Source organism: Coregonus clupeaformis, chromosome 19 (assembly GCF_020615455.1).
Source record: "Coregonus clupeaformis isolate EN_2021a chromosome 19, ASM2061545v1, whole genome shotgun sequence".
Lineage (NCBI taxonomy): Eukaryota > Metazoa > Chordata > Actinopteri > Salmoniformes > Salmonidae > Coregonus > Coregonus clupeaformis.
Genome location: NC_059210.1, coordinates 7437732 through 7450834, shown reverse-complemented (window position 1 = coordinate 7450834; position 13103 = coordinate 7437732). Strand labels below are relative to the sequence as shown.

General features: G+C 48.7%; 1 protein-coding gene across 1 annotated transcript in view; it reads right to left on the bottom strand.

Annotated features, from left to right (window-relative positions):
* LOC121531548 (reelin-like) overlaps positions 1 to 6457 on the bottom strand; it is a 97049-nt gene extending 90592 nt beyond the window's left edge. The window contains exons 1-5 of the mRNA XM_045205196.1: positions 6349 to 6457; positions 6162 to 6240; positions 5003 to 5099; positions 3217 to 3268; positions 380 to 485 (exon numbers count right to left, since the gene is read on the bottom strand). Of these exons, the coding sequence (XP_045061131.1) occupies positions 380 to 485; positions 3217 to 3268; positions 5003 to 5099; positions 6162 to 6240; positions 6349 to 6457 (443 nt within the window). The remainder of the gene's footprint in view (positions 1 to 379; positions 486 to 3216; positions 3269 to 5002; positions 5100 to 6161; positions 6241 to 6348) is intronic.
* Between the last annotated feature and the right edge of the window lie 6646 nt (positions 6458 to 13103).

Genomic DNA, 13103 nt, shown 5'->3' with positions numbered 1-13103 from the left:
GAGAAAGGGGGAGGAAGAGGGGTGGGGGAGAGGGAGAGAGAGAGGGGAAGAAAGAGGGGGAGGAGGGAGGGAGGGAGGAGAGAGAGAGAGAGAGAGAGAGAGAGAGAGAGAGAGAGAAGAGAGAAGAGAGAGCGAGAGAGAGAGAGAGAGAGAGAGAAAGAGAGAGAGAGAGAGAGAGAGAGAGAGAGGGGGTGAGGACGAGGGGGAGGTGGAGAGGGAGAGGGGGAGGAAGGGGGGAGAGGGGAGAAAGAGAGAACAAAGAGAGAGAGCGAGAGGAAGGGATTAATAGAGGGAAGGGAAGACGGATGTCAGTGTGAATAGGAAAGGATGGCGGGAGAGAGAGAGGGATGGAGGAAGAGAAAGAGAGAGAGAGAGAGACCGGATCTTCTCCAGGGTGATCCAGTCATCTGAGCCGTTGTTCCTGTTTAGACTGAACGACACCATGATGCTGGGGTCAGAGTAACTGAACCGACAGGATCCTGAACCTAGAGAGACACACACACACAAACACACACACACACACACACACACACACACACAGAGAGAGAGAGAGCGAGAGAGAGAGAGAGAGAGAGAGAGAGGGGGAGAGAGAGAGAGAGAGAGAGAGAGAGAGAGAGAGAGAGAGAGAGAGAGAGAGAGAGAGGAGGATAGTTAACACAGTGATACTTCATGAGTGAACAGCTCTGTGTATTAACACCATGCTAAGCTTCAGAGAGGGGTAGCGACTAGGCAGAATGCAAAATAACACATACATTCAATTTCCTCAGAGTCAGACTGGAAATGATCTTCTGGTGCCCTGAGGGACCCTGTCCTCCTTTCTCTCCCATGACCAGACTCAGCATTGTTGAATCCCTCCCCGTCTCCCTCTCTATCTCGCTCCCCCCCTCCTCCGTCCCTCCCTCCCTCCTCCGTCCCTCCCTCCCTCCCTCCCTCCTCCCCCCCTCCCTCCGTCCCTCCCTCCTCCCCTCCTCCCTCCCTCCATCCCTCCCCCCCCTCCCTCCCTCCGTCCCTCCCCAGCCATGTAGAAATGATTGTCTAAATGGTGTCATGGTATAAATGATTTGCTTCGCAGTCGGTGTCCAGGCAGAGAGGAGAAGAGGGGTGAGGAGAAGAGAGGAGAAGAGGGGAGAGGAGAAGAGAGGAGAAGAGAGGAGAGGAGAGGAGAAGAGAGGAGAAGAGAGGAGAAGAGAGGAGAAGAGAGGAGGAGAAGAGAAGAGAGGAGAGGAGAAGAGAGGAGAAGAGAGGAGAAGAGAGGAGAAGATGGGAGGAGATGGGAGGAGAGGGTAGAAGAGAGGAGAAGAGAGGAGAAGAGGGGAGAAGAGAGGAGACGAGAGGAGAGGAGAAGAGGGGAGGGGAGGAGAGGGGAGAAGAGAGGAGAAGAGAGGAGAGGAGAGGAGAGGGGAGGAGAGGAGAAGAGAGGAGAAGAGAAGAGGGGAGAAGAGGGGAGAAGAGAAGAGGGGAAGAGAGGAGAAGAGGGGAGGAGAGGGGAGAAGAGAGGAGGAGAGGGGAGAGGAGAAGAGGGGAGGAGAGGGGAGAAGAGAAGAGAGGAGAAGAGAGGAGAGGGGAGAGGAGAAGAGGGGAGGAGAGGGCAGAAGAGAGGAGAAGAGAGGAGAAGAGAGGAGAAGAGGAGAGGAGAGGGGAGAGGAGAAGAGAGGAGAAGAGGGGATGAGAGGGGAGAAGAGAGGAGAAGAGAGGAGAAGAGAGGATAAGAGGGGAGAAGAGGGGAGAGGAGAAGAGGGCAGGTGAGGGGAGAAGAGAGGAGAAGATGGTAGAAGAGAAGAGAGGAGAATAGGGATGGAGAGGGGAGAAGAGGGGAGAAGAGAGGAGGGGAGAGGAGAAGAGGGGAGAGGAGAAGAGGGGAGAGGAGAAGAGAAGAGAGGAGGAGAGGGGAGAAGAGGGGAGAGGAGGGGAGAGGAGAAGAGAGGAGAAGAGGGGAGGAGAGGAGAGGAGAGGGGAGAGGAGAAGAGAGGAGAAGAGGGGAGAAGGGAGAGGAGAAGAGGGGAGAGGAGAAGAGGGGAGAGGAGAAGAGGGGAGAGGAGAGAGGAGAGGAGAGAGAAGAGGAGAGGAGAGAGAGAGAGGAGGGAGAAGAGGGGAGAGGAGGGGAGAGGAGAAGAGGGGGAGGGAGGGAGGGAGGAGAGGAGGGAGTGGGACTGCTGATGCATGCATTAAATGCCCTACTTTACTAAGGGGAGAGTGGAGAGGAGAGGGGTAGAGGGGTAGAGGGGTGGAGGTGCTAGAGTGCACCCCTCTCAGCTCATTGGGGAGGGGAGATAGAGGGGGCAAGATGTTAGAGGTCAGAGGTCACTAATGGAGAGAGCGGGCTAACCCCCACCTCCCCCATTCTCCACAGGGCCTAACCTCATGCATACACAGCACCGTGTTCCTTTCATATTTATGATTACAAACAGGGCCATGCAGACACATTGGTTTATTTCTCTGTGTGTCTGAGAGGTGATAGAGAGAGAGAGAGAGAGAGAGAGAGAGAGAGAGAGAGAGAGAGAGAGAGAGAGAGAGAGAGAGAGAGAGAGAGAGAGAGAGAGAGAGAGAGAGAGAGAGAATGTGAGCAAATGATAAAGGAAGAGATAGAGGTAGAGGGAATAAGAGAGAGACAGAACAGAAAGAGAGATGGAGATCGCTGCAGCCTGTTCGCTGCAGCCTGTTCGCTGCAGCCTGTTCGCTGCAGCCTGTTCGCTGCAGCCTGTTCGCTGCAGCCTGTTCGCTGCAGCCTGTTCGCTGCAGCCTGTTCTGCATCACAGATGTGTGTAATGGACATGAAAAATACAGTGTCTAAAAACTCTATCTGCCTGCCACGGGCTGTTGGGTGGCTTTCCAGGTCCTACTAAATCATTAATTACCATGATAGGAGGAGGGAGGGAGGAGGGGGGAGGCAGGGAGGGGAGGGAGGGAGGAGGGAGGGGGGAGGAGGGAGGGGGGGGGGGGAGAGGGAGGGAGGGAGGGAGGGAGGGAGGGAGGGAGGCAGGGAGGGAGGGAGGGAGGGAAGGAGGGAGGGAGGGAGGGAAGACAGTTGTGCTGTACCCACTGTGCTGTATCTACGAGAATGTCTAAATGTAAATATGACAACATGTTACGTAAGAGCTCTTTGTTGTATAAGGGTCTCCCATAAACGACCAGTATGATATGTGGTATAACATGTCCCATAGTTGCCCAGGACAAGGAGGGCTAAGTAAGTGAATACATATGTGGTGTAGTACTCACCGAGAGCAAACTGCAGGACAGAGGCTGTGGTGGTGTTGAGGGGAACGCTGGTCTGGAGGAGAAGGGCTACAGATCATTGTCTGAATGTGTGCGGCAGGCATCTGTCTGTGTGTCTTTGTGTGTGTGTGAGTTCTGTGCGTGAGCACGAGTCTATGTGTGTGTGTGTGCGCGCGCATATTCGTCTGCGTTTGCTTGTATTTCTCTCGACTGAACTAGTGCCAGGCAGCTGCATCAAAAGCTTGGAAGACTTGACAGACAGATTGTAACGGTTATTATCACAGAAAGTCAATTAAATCAAAACACACAAACAGCTGGTCGCTGTGTCTCATCACAGGGAAACAGCATATTGACTTGATAATGATCATATTTGTTGGACTAGGGCAAGAGTGTGTGTTTAAGGTATAAAATACTGTTTGTCTATAGGTTCTTCAGGGGTTGTGGATCCAGTGTAGTTGATAATGATCATATTAGTTGGACAAGGGCAAGAGTGCGTGTTTAAGGTATAAAATACTGTTTGTCTATAGGTTCTTCAGGGGTTGTGGATCCAGTGTAGTTGATAATGATCATATTAGTTGGACAAGGGCAAGAGTGCGTGTTTAAGGTATAAAATACTGTCTGTCTATAGGTTCTTCAGGGGTTGTGGATCCAGTGTGTGTTGAGGCATAATTTTTTTGTATTTTTTTATGTGTATTGGGCATAGTGTGATTCTACTGTGGTGTGGTTTAAGGTTGAGGTTGTAGTCCTAGTTACCAGAGTAGCTATGGTTATGTATTGGGCATAATGTGGTTGTGTTCAATGTAGTGGTTAATATAGTGGTTGTGGTTTAAAGTAACTGTCCAGTGAAAATCATATTAAGTTAACGCATACCCAAATAATGTCGTTGACTCATATTTATGGCCAAAGCATAAATTGGTGAAAAAAAACATTTTAAATGCCCCCGCCTCAAACTAGTATCTCAAAAAGACCATTTAAAAAAAAATGCTTGCTATTTCCTGATAGTATGATGTCATGCTGGCTCATTTGCTGAGCTGGACAATCAGCGGTCTACTCTCATGAATATGATGTACACAATTCTGATGTTGAGGTAAACCCACACCAGTCTGTTGTTGAGGTAAACCCACACCAGTCTGTTGTTGAGGTAAGCCCACACCAGTCTGTTGTTGAGGTAAACCCACACCAGTCTGTTGTTGAGGTAAACCCACACCAGTCTGTTGTTGAGGTAAACCCACACCAGTCTGTTGTTGAGGTAAACCCACACCATTCTGTTGCTGAGGTAAGCCCACACCAGTCTGTTGTTGAGGTAAACCCACACCATTCTGTTGCTGAGGTAAACCCACACCAGTCTGTTGTTGAGGTAAACCCACACCAGTCTGTTGTTGAGGTAAACCCACACCAGTCTGTTGCTGAGGTAAACCCACACCATTTAAACACAGGAAAACTGTTTTTTTTTTAACATACTGTACTTCATTACCATTTTTTGGAAGGAAAACGATTTCAATCATATTGTAATTAATTATAGGTCATAATATTATTTCATAGAAATCAGGTAACACTGAACAGTTACTTTAAGGTAAGGTTGCCTAGTGGTTAAGAGCATTGGGCCAGTAGCTGAAAGGTCGGTGGTTCCAATCCCCGAGCCAACCAGGTGAAAAATATGTCGATGTATCCTTGAGCAAGGCACTTAACCCTAATTCTTCCTTTAAATCGCTCTGGATAAAAGTGTCTGATAAATGACTAAAATGTAAATAGATTAGAGGTTGCAGTATGCTTGTGGTTGTATAGTTACCAGCTCTCTCTCTCCGAAGGGTTCACAGAAGGTGACTGCTCTGCCGTGCATCAGGACCCCACACTGCTCTCCCACCTCACAGTTACTACTCTCTGACCTGAGTGGAGGTGAGGGAGAGAGAGGGTGAGAGGGAGAGAGTTAGGCGTAGTGAGGACTCAGAGTGAGTCTCATTTAGCTAAAATCTGCAGATAATAGCAAAGACGACATCAGTAGTTACCATACACTCTTAGAAATAAAGGTGCTACCTAGAACCTAAAACGGTTCTTCGGCTGTCCCAATAGGAGAACCCTTTGAAGAACCCTTTTCAGTTCCAGGTAAAACCCTTATGGTTCAAGGTAGAACTATTTTGGGTTCCATGTAAAACCCTTTCCGAAGAGAATTCTACATGGAACCCAAAATAGTTCTACCTGGACCAAAAAGGATTCTCCTATGGGGACAGCCGGAGAACCCTTTTGGAGTGTACGTGAGAAGAGGGGAGAGGAGGGGAGAAGAGGGGAAAAGAGAAGAGAGGAGAAGAGGGGAGAAGAGAGGAGAAGAGAGGAGAAGAGGGGAGAGGTGAAGAGAGGAGAAGAGAGGAGAAGAGGGGAGAAGAGGGGAGAGGTGAAGAGAAGAGAGGAGAAGAGAGGAGAAGAGAGGAGAAGAGGGGAGAGGTGAAGAGGGGAGAAGAGGGGAGAGGTGAAGAGAAGAGAGGAGAAGAGGGCAGAGGAGAAGAGAGGAGAAGAGAGAAGAAGAGAGGAGAGGTGAAGAGAGGATAAGAGAGGAGAAGAGGGGAGAAGAGAGGAGAAGAGGGGAGAAGAGGGGAGAAGAGAGGAGAAGAGGGGGAGGGAGGGTGGGAGGAGAGGAGGGAGTGGGACTGCTGATGCATGCAGTAAAGGCCCTACATTACTAAGGGGAGAGTGGAGAAGGGAGGGGTGGAGGGATAGAGGTTCTACCTGGAACCAAAAAGGGTTCTCCTATGGGGACAGCCACAGAACCCTTTTGGAGTGCACGTGTAGTGGCATGTGCCTCTCTTTTTGTGACTTACATTAGAAGCCGGTGATCATTTATGCATGTTGAAATTGTTCATGCAGTAAAGCTATACAATCACCATCTGGATTCTGCACTGCTCCAACATCAAGTGAAATACTATATATTTGGTACCTATATATTTGGTACCTACCAGATGCTGGGGTCCAATTCTCCCTGCAGGTTGGAGTCAAAGTCGTCACGAAGCACAGCATGGTTACCATGGATCTCAGCTATATAGGACACACATAACTTGGTTAAGACTCCTATAATAAGGACTAACAAAGTGGGTATAACCATATTAGATTGATTTAAAAGTGTATTAGAAACCTAGCACTCACCAAGACTGGGTCTCAATGGGGATTCAGTGGGAGCTGAAACAGAAATAAGGCATATCAGTAACCCTTTATCTGACAGACATTTGAGGATAGAGTCGACCAGCCAAGACATGTCCCTGCTGTCTCAGAGTCACACATGGAGTCAGAGTGATCGGAGTGACGTGACAGGCCTAGCAGTCCCTGTGTGATGTGACAGACCTAGCAGTCCCTGTGTGATGTGACAGACCTAGCAGTCCCAGTGTGATGAGGTCCCAGTGTGACGTGACAGGCCTAGCAGTCCCTGTGTGATGTGACAGGCCTAGCAGTCCCTGTGTGATGTGACAGGCCTAGCAGTCCCTGTGTGATATGACAGGCCTAGACCTAGCAGTCCCTGTGTGATGTGACAGACCTAGCAGTCCCTGTGTGATGTGACAGGCCTAGCAGTCCCTGTGTGATGTGACAGGCCTAGCAGTCACTGTGTGATGTGACAGGCCTAGCAGTCCCTGTGTGACGTGACAGGCCTAGCAGTCCCTGTGTGACGTGACAGGCCTAGCAGTCCCTGTGTGATGTGACAGACCTAGCAGTCCCTGTGTGATGTGACAGACCTAGCAGTCCCTGTTGATGGGCTAGCAGTCCCAGTGGAATGGACAGCAGTCTTGTGATGTGGGGTTTGTGATGTGGTACAGTCCCTGTGTGATGATAGACCTAGAGTCACTTATGTGACAGGCCTAGCTCCTGTGTGATGTGACAGGCCTAGCAGTCCCTGTGTGACGTGACAGGCCTAGCAGTCCCTGTGTGACGTTGACAGGCCCAGGGGCAGTCCCTGTGTGATGTGACAGACCTAGCAGTCCCTGTGTGATGTGACAGGCCTAGCAGTCCCAGTGTGATGTGACAGGCCTAGCAGTCCCTGTGTGATGTGACAGACCTAGACCTAGCAGTCCCTGTGTGACGTGACAGGCCTAGCAGTCCCTGTGTGACGTGACAGGCCTAGCAGTCCCTGTGTGATGTGACAGGCCTAGCAGTCCCTGTGTGATGTGACAGGCCTAGCAGTCCCTGTGTGATGTGACAGGCCTAGCAGTCCCTGTGTGATGTGACAGGCCTAGACCTAGCAGTCCCTGTGTGATGTGACAGGCCTAGCAGTCCCTGTGTGACGTGACAGGCCTAGCAGTCCATGTGTGATGTGACAGGCCTAGCAGTCCCTGTGTGATGTGACAGACCTAGACCTAGCAGTCCCTGTGTGATGTGACAGGCCTAGCAGTCCCTGTGTGACATGACAGGCCTAGCAGTCCCTGTGTGATGTGACAGGCCTAGACCTAGCAGTCCCTGTGTGATGTGACAGGCCTAGCAGTCCCTGTGTGATGTGACAGGCCTAGCAGTCCCTGTGTGATGTGACAGGCCTAGAACTAGCAGTCCCTGTGTGATGTGACAGGCCTAGCAGTCCCTGTGTGATGTGACAGGCCTAGACCTAGCAGTCCCTGTGTGATGTGACAGGCCTAGCAGTCCCTGTGTGATGTGACAGGCCTAGCAGTCCCTGTGTGATGTGACAGGCCTAGCAGTCCCTGTGTGATGTGACAGGCCTAGCAGTCCCTGTGTGATGTGACAGACCTAGCAGTCCCAGTGTGATGTGACAGGCCTAGACCTAGCAGTCCCAGTGTGATGTGACAGGCCTAGCAGTCCCTGTGTGACGTGACAGGCCTAGCAGTCCCTGTGTGACGTGACAGGCCTAGCAGTCCCTGTGTGATGTGACAGGCCCAGCAGTCCCTGTAGGTGATGGACAGCCCTAGCAGTCACTTAGTGATGTGACAGACCTAGGACCAGCAGTCCCTGTGTGATGTGACAGGCCCTAGCAGTCCCTGGGGGTGGATGTGACAGGCCTAGCAGTCACTGTGTGATGTGACAGACCTAGACCTAGCAGTCCCTGTGTGATGTGACAGGCCTAGCAGTCCCTGTGTGATGTGACAGACCTAGACCTAGCAGTCCCTGTGTGATGTGACAGACCTAGCAGTCCCAGTGTGACGTGACAGACCTAGCAGTCCCTGTGTGATGTGACAGACCTAGACCTAGCAGTCCCTGTGTGATGTGACAGACCTAGACCTAGCAGTCCCTGTGTGATGTGACAGACCTAGACCTAGCAGTCCCTGTGTGACGTGGCAGACCTAGCAGTCCCTCTGTGATGTGACAGACCTAGCAGTCCTGTGTGGATGTGACAGGCCCAGCAGTCCCTGTGTGATGGACAGACCTAGCAGGTCCCTGTGTGATGTGACAGGCCTAGGCAGTCCCTGTGGGTGATGTGACAGACCTAGCAGTCCCTGTGAGTAGATGTGACAGGCCTAGCAGTCCCTGTGTGGAGTGACAGACCTAGGGACCTAGCAGTCCCTGTGTGATGGGACAGACCTAGCAGGTCCCTATGGGGATGTGACAGACGAGACCTAGCAGTACCCTGTGTGATGTGACAGGCCCAGCAGTCCATGTGTGATGGACAGACCTAGCGTGGATGTGACAGACCTAGCAGTCCCTGTGTGATGTGACAGGCCTAGCAGTCCCTGTGTGATGCGACAGACCCAGACCTAGGGCAGTCCCTGTGTGATGGACAGACCAGCAGTCCTGTGTTACGAGACAGACCTAGGAGTCCCTGTGTGACGTGGACAGACCTAGCAGTCCCTGTGGTGAGTGACAGGCCTAGCGAGTCCCTGTGTGACGTGGACAGACCCAGCAGACCTGTGTGATGTGACAGGCCTAGCAGTCCCTGTGTGATGTGACAGACCTAAGCCTAGCAGTCCCTGTATGACGCAGACAGGCCTAGCAGTAACCCTGTGCGTGATGTGACAGACCAGACCTAGCAGTCCTGTGGGGATGTTACAGACCAGTGTCCCTTGTGTGACTTGACACCTAGCAGTCCCTGTGTGACGCGGACAGACTCCAGACAGGAGTCTCAGTGTGATGTGGACAGGGCTCTGCACTCTAGCAGTCTCTTGTGGTGGATGGGACAGGCTCTTAGCAGTCCTGTGGGATGCAGGACAGACCCAGACCAAAGCAGTCTCTGTGTGATGTGACAGGCCCAGCAGTCCCTAAAAGACGTGACAGACCCAGGACCTAAAGCAGTCCCCAGTGGTGACGTGGCACACCCAGACCTAGCAGTCCCTCTGAATTGGACAAAGTCCAGGCAGGGAGCTGGAAAGCATATTAACACATCACATTACTATGGAATGGCCAAGTGTTTCTACAGGGATAGAACAGAGGATACTCTTCAATTAGCTTCGAAGCAAAAATAACTTTGTTTTGGCTCCAGTCCTTTGCTGTCACAGCGTGCACTCTCCCTGACTGTAGATAGTGCATGTCTGTTGGTCATAGTAGTGGCACTCTTCCCACCACATAAATGATAAGTAATGAAGGTCTCCACTTGGACCCACTTAACTGTTGACTGCTACCTAACACTTCCTTCCTCTCTTGGAGTCTCCTGCTATCCTTAATCTGTTGCCAAACCACTGTCATATAATGCCACCTATCAAACTTCTCTCCCAGGAGACAGAGCGCTCCGAGAGACAGCTAGAAGGAGGAAGAGAGACAAAGAGGAGAGTAGGCTGAGCTTGAACCAGTGAACCGAGCAGAACATGTTATACGGCATAATGGAGCCTGACCCAGGCACATGTGGCCCGAATCCTTCAAAACATCACATTGTGACATTTTTCTAGAAACTCTTTAACATCTCGTAAAATAATGGATATTGACTCCCGCGACTTGAGGCTATCCTCTTCACTTTCTTCCCTTTCTTTTCTTTTTTCCTCTTTCCTCTCTTTCTTGTCTCCTTCTTCTTTTTTTTTTTTTCTCTCTTCCTCTCTTCCTTTTCCTTTTTTTCCTTTCTTTTTCCTTTCTTCTTCCTTCCTCCCTTCTTTCCTTCTTTCTTCTTTTTTTCTTCTCTTCTTTTCTTTCCCTTTCTTCTTTTTTCTTTTGCCTCTCTGCTTTCTTCTTCTTCTTCTTCCTCTTCTTCCTTCTCTCCTCTCTTCTTTTCTTCCTTCTCTCCTTTTCTACCCTCCTTTCCTCTCTTCTTTCTTCCCTCTCCTCTCTTCCTTTCTTCCTTATCTTCTCTTTCCTTCTCCTCCTTCTTTTTTTTCTTCTTCTTCTTCTTTCCCTCTTTCTCTCTTTCCTCTCTTTCCCTTTCCTCTTTCCTCGATTCCTTTATAAAAGGTTTGAAAATAGATTGGTCGCCACAAGACAAGAGGGATAATCTTCCACTGTGTTCTCCATCCAGGATGAGCTCTACACATCTGATACACCCAAGTCCTTAGTCCAGATAAGATCCCCACTGCCTTCTCATATCCCTAACTTCCATATAAGAAACTTTACATACAGGTGCTTTAAAATGGCTTTCAACCTTCCCCAACTCTACACCGTTTCCTGGGTGCTTCAAGAGAGGGAGATCCTCTTCCTCCTCCAAACTCCTTCTTAAATAATGAACCAATCAGGATTGAGGGCTAGAGGGATATTTTTTAAACCGACTTTAAACTAAATGAAACGCTTTTCTATAGTCCTACCATCAGATTAATCCTCCCTCTCACTTTCTTAAAGACTTCTATTACAGCATCCTGTATTAGGTTCATCTCTACTGTCTGTATCTCCTGGCTAGGGCTTACACACACACACACAGGCACGCACAGCCAACACACGCACAGGCGCTGAAAGGCACACACATCGGAATGCATAAACACGCACGCACACGCAGGTACCCACACACACACACACACAAAACATACCACATTACCTAAGGCATGTAGACACACATGGATAGGAGAGGGCCAATACAAACACACACACAGGTTTTACACAGGTTGCTGTTACTGTAGCTATGCTTTCATCCACTACTAACCTCTGCTTCACATACATACAGAGGGAGGAGAGGAGGATCGGTGCACACCTCAAGTGACATCCCAAAATTAGAGGGGTTTGGCCAAACAAGACAAAGAAGGTGACAGGATGATGTGATGAGAACCATGAGAGTAAGTTTTAGCTGTCTAAAGATCTGGGTGCAAAGAGGCCAGGCAACAAGTCATCTCTCCTTACCTTCTCTGTCCTTCCCTTATACTCCTCCTTCCCTCTTTCTTTTCTTCCTTTTCCCATCTCTTCTCCTTTCCTTTCTTCTTTCTTCTTCTTCTTCTCCTTCCTTTTTCTTCTCCTTCTCTTCCCCTTCTCTTCTTCTTTTCCTTCCCCTTTTTTTCTTTCCCTTGCTTCCTTTCTTTTCCCTTCTTTCCTTCTTTTTTTTTTCTTTTCTTCTCTCTTTTCTTCTTCCTCATCTTCCTTTTTTCCTTTTCTTTCTTTCTTTCTTCTTTTCCTTCCTTTCTCTTCTTTTCCTTCCTTTCTCCTTCCTTCTCTCCTTTTCTCTTCTCCTTTTTCTTCCCATCTTCTTCCTTCTCTCATTCTCTTTCCTTCTTCTCTCTCCCTTCCTTTCTCATTTCTTCTCTTCCTCCTTTCCTCCTTCTTTTTTTCTTTTCTCTCCTTTCTCTTTAACTTCTCTCTACTTCCACTTCTATCCTTCCTCTTTCCTTTCTCTTCCTTGTCTTCCTTCTTTTCTCCTTCCTTCTTTCTTCTTTTCTTCTTCTTCTAATTTTCTCCTTTTCTTCTCCTCTTCCCATTCTCTCTCTCCTTCTTCTTCCTTCTTATCATTCTCTTTTCTTCCTTTCCCTTTCCTTCTCCTTTTTTAATTCTTTCATCACTTCTTTCTCCTTCCTTTTCTTCTTTTCTTCCTTCACTTCTTCTTCCTTTTTTTCCTTTCATTCTTTCTCCTTCTCTTTGTTTTTTTTTGTTCCTATCTTTCTTCTTCTTCTTCTTTCTCCTTTCTTCTCCTTCCTTCTTTTTCATAATTTTTCTTCTATTTCCTTCTCTATCCTTCCTTCTCTTCTTTCCTCTTCTTCTTTTTTCCCATTCTTTCTTTCCTTTCTCCCCTTCTCTTCTCTCATATTCCCTTTCTCTCTCTATCCCTTCTCTTCTCCTTTCCTTCCTTCCTCTTTTCTCCCCATCTGCCCTTTCCTTTCTCTTCTTTTTCCCTTTTCTTCTCTTTCTTCCACCTTCCCCTTTCTTTTCTTTCTTCCTCCTTCTCTATCCTTTTCTCCTTCTTTTCTTCCTTTCCTTTTTCTTCCTCCCTTTTCTTCTTCTCTTTTCTTTCTATTCTCTTCATCATCTCTCCTTTCTATCATTTATCTCTTCTACTTCCTTCCTCTCTCTCTCTTCCTTCTTCTTTTTCCTTTTTTTTCTTCCTTTTTTCTTTCTTTTCATTCTACTCTTCTTCCTTCCTCCTTTTTTCTTCCTCTTCTTCTTCTTCTTCTTCCTTCTTCTATCCTTCTCTTTACTTCTTCTCCTCCTTTATCTCTCCTTCCTTTCTCCTTCCTTTCCTTTCTTCTCCTTCCTTCTGCTCTTTCCCTCTTCTCCCCCTTCTTTTCCCATTCTTTGTTTCCTTCCATTTTATCTTCCATTCTCTCTCTCTTACTTTCTCCTTCCTTCTCTTCCTCTTCACTTCCTCCTTCCTTTTTTTCCTTCTATTCTTCTCTTTCTATTCTCTCTCCTTCCTCTTCCTCCTATTTTCTCCTCCTATCTCTCTCTCTTTCCTTTTTCTTTCCTCTTCTTACCTCTTCCCTTCCTTCTTATACTCCCCATTTCCTTCTATCCTCCTTCTTTCTCCTCCTTTCGCATTCCCTTTCTCTCTCTCTCTCCTTCCTTCTCTCTTTCCTTCCTTTTCTCCTAATGTCTCTCTTTCCTGTTTTCTTTTCCTCCCTTTTCTTCCCTCTTCC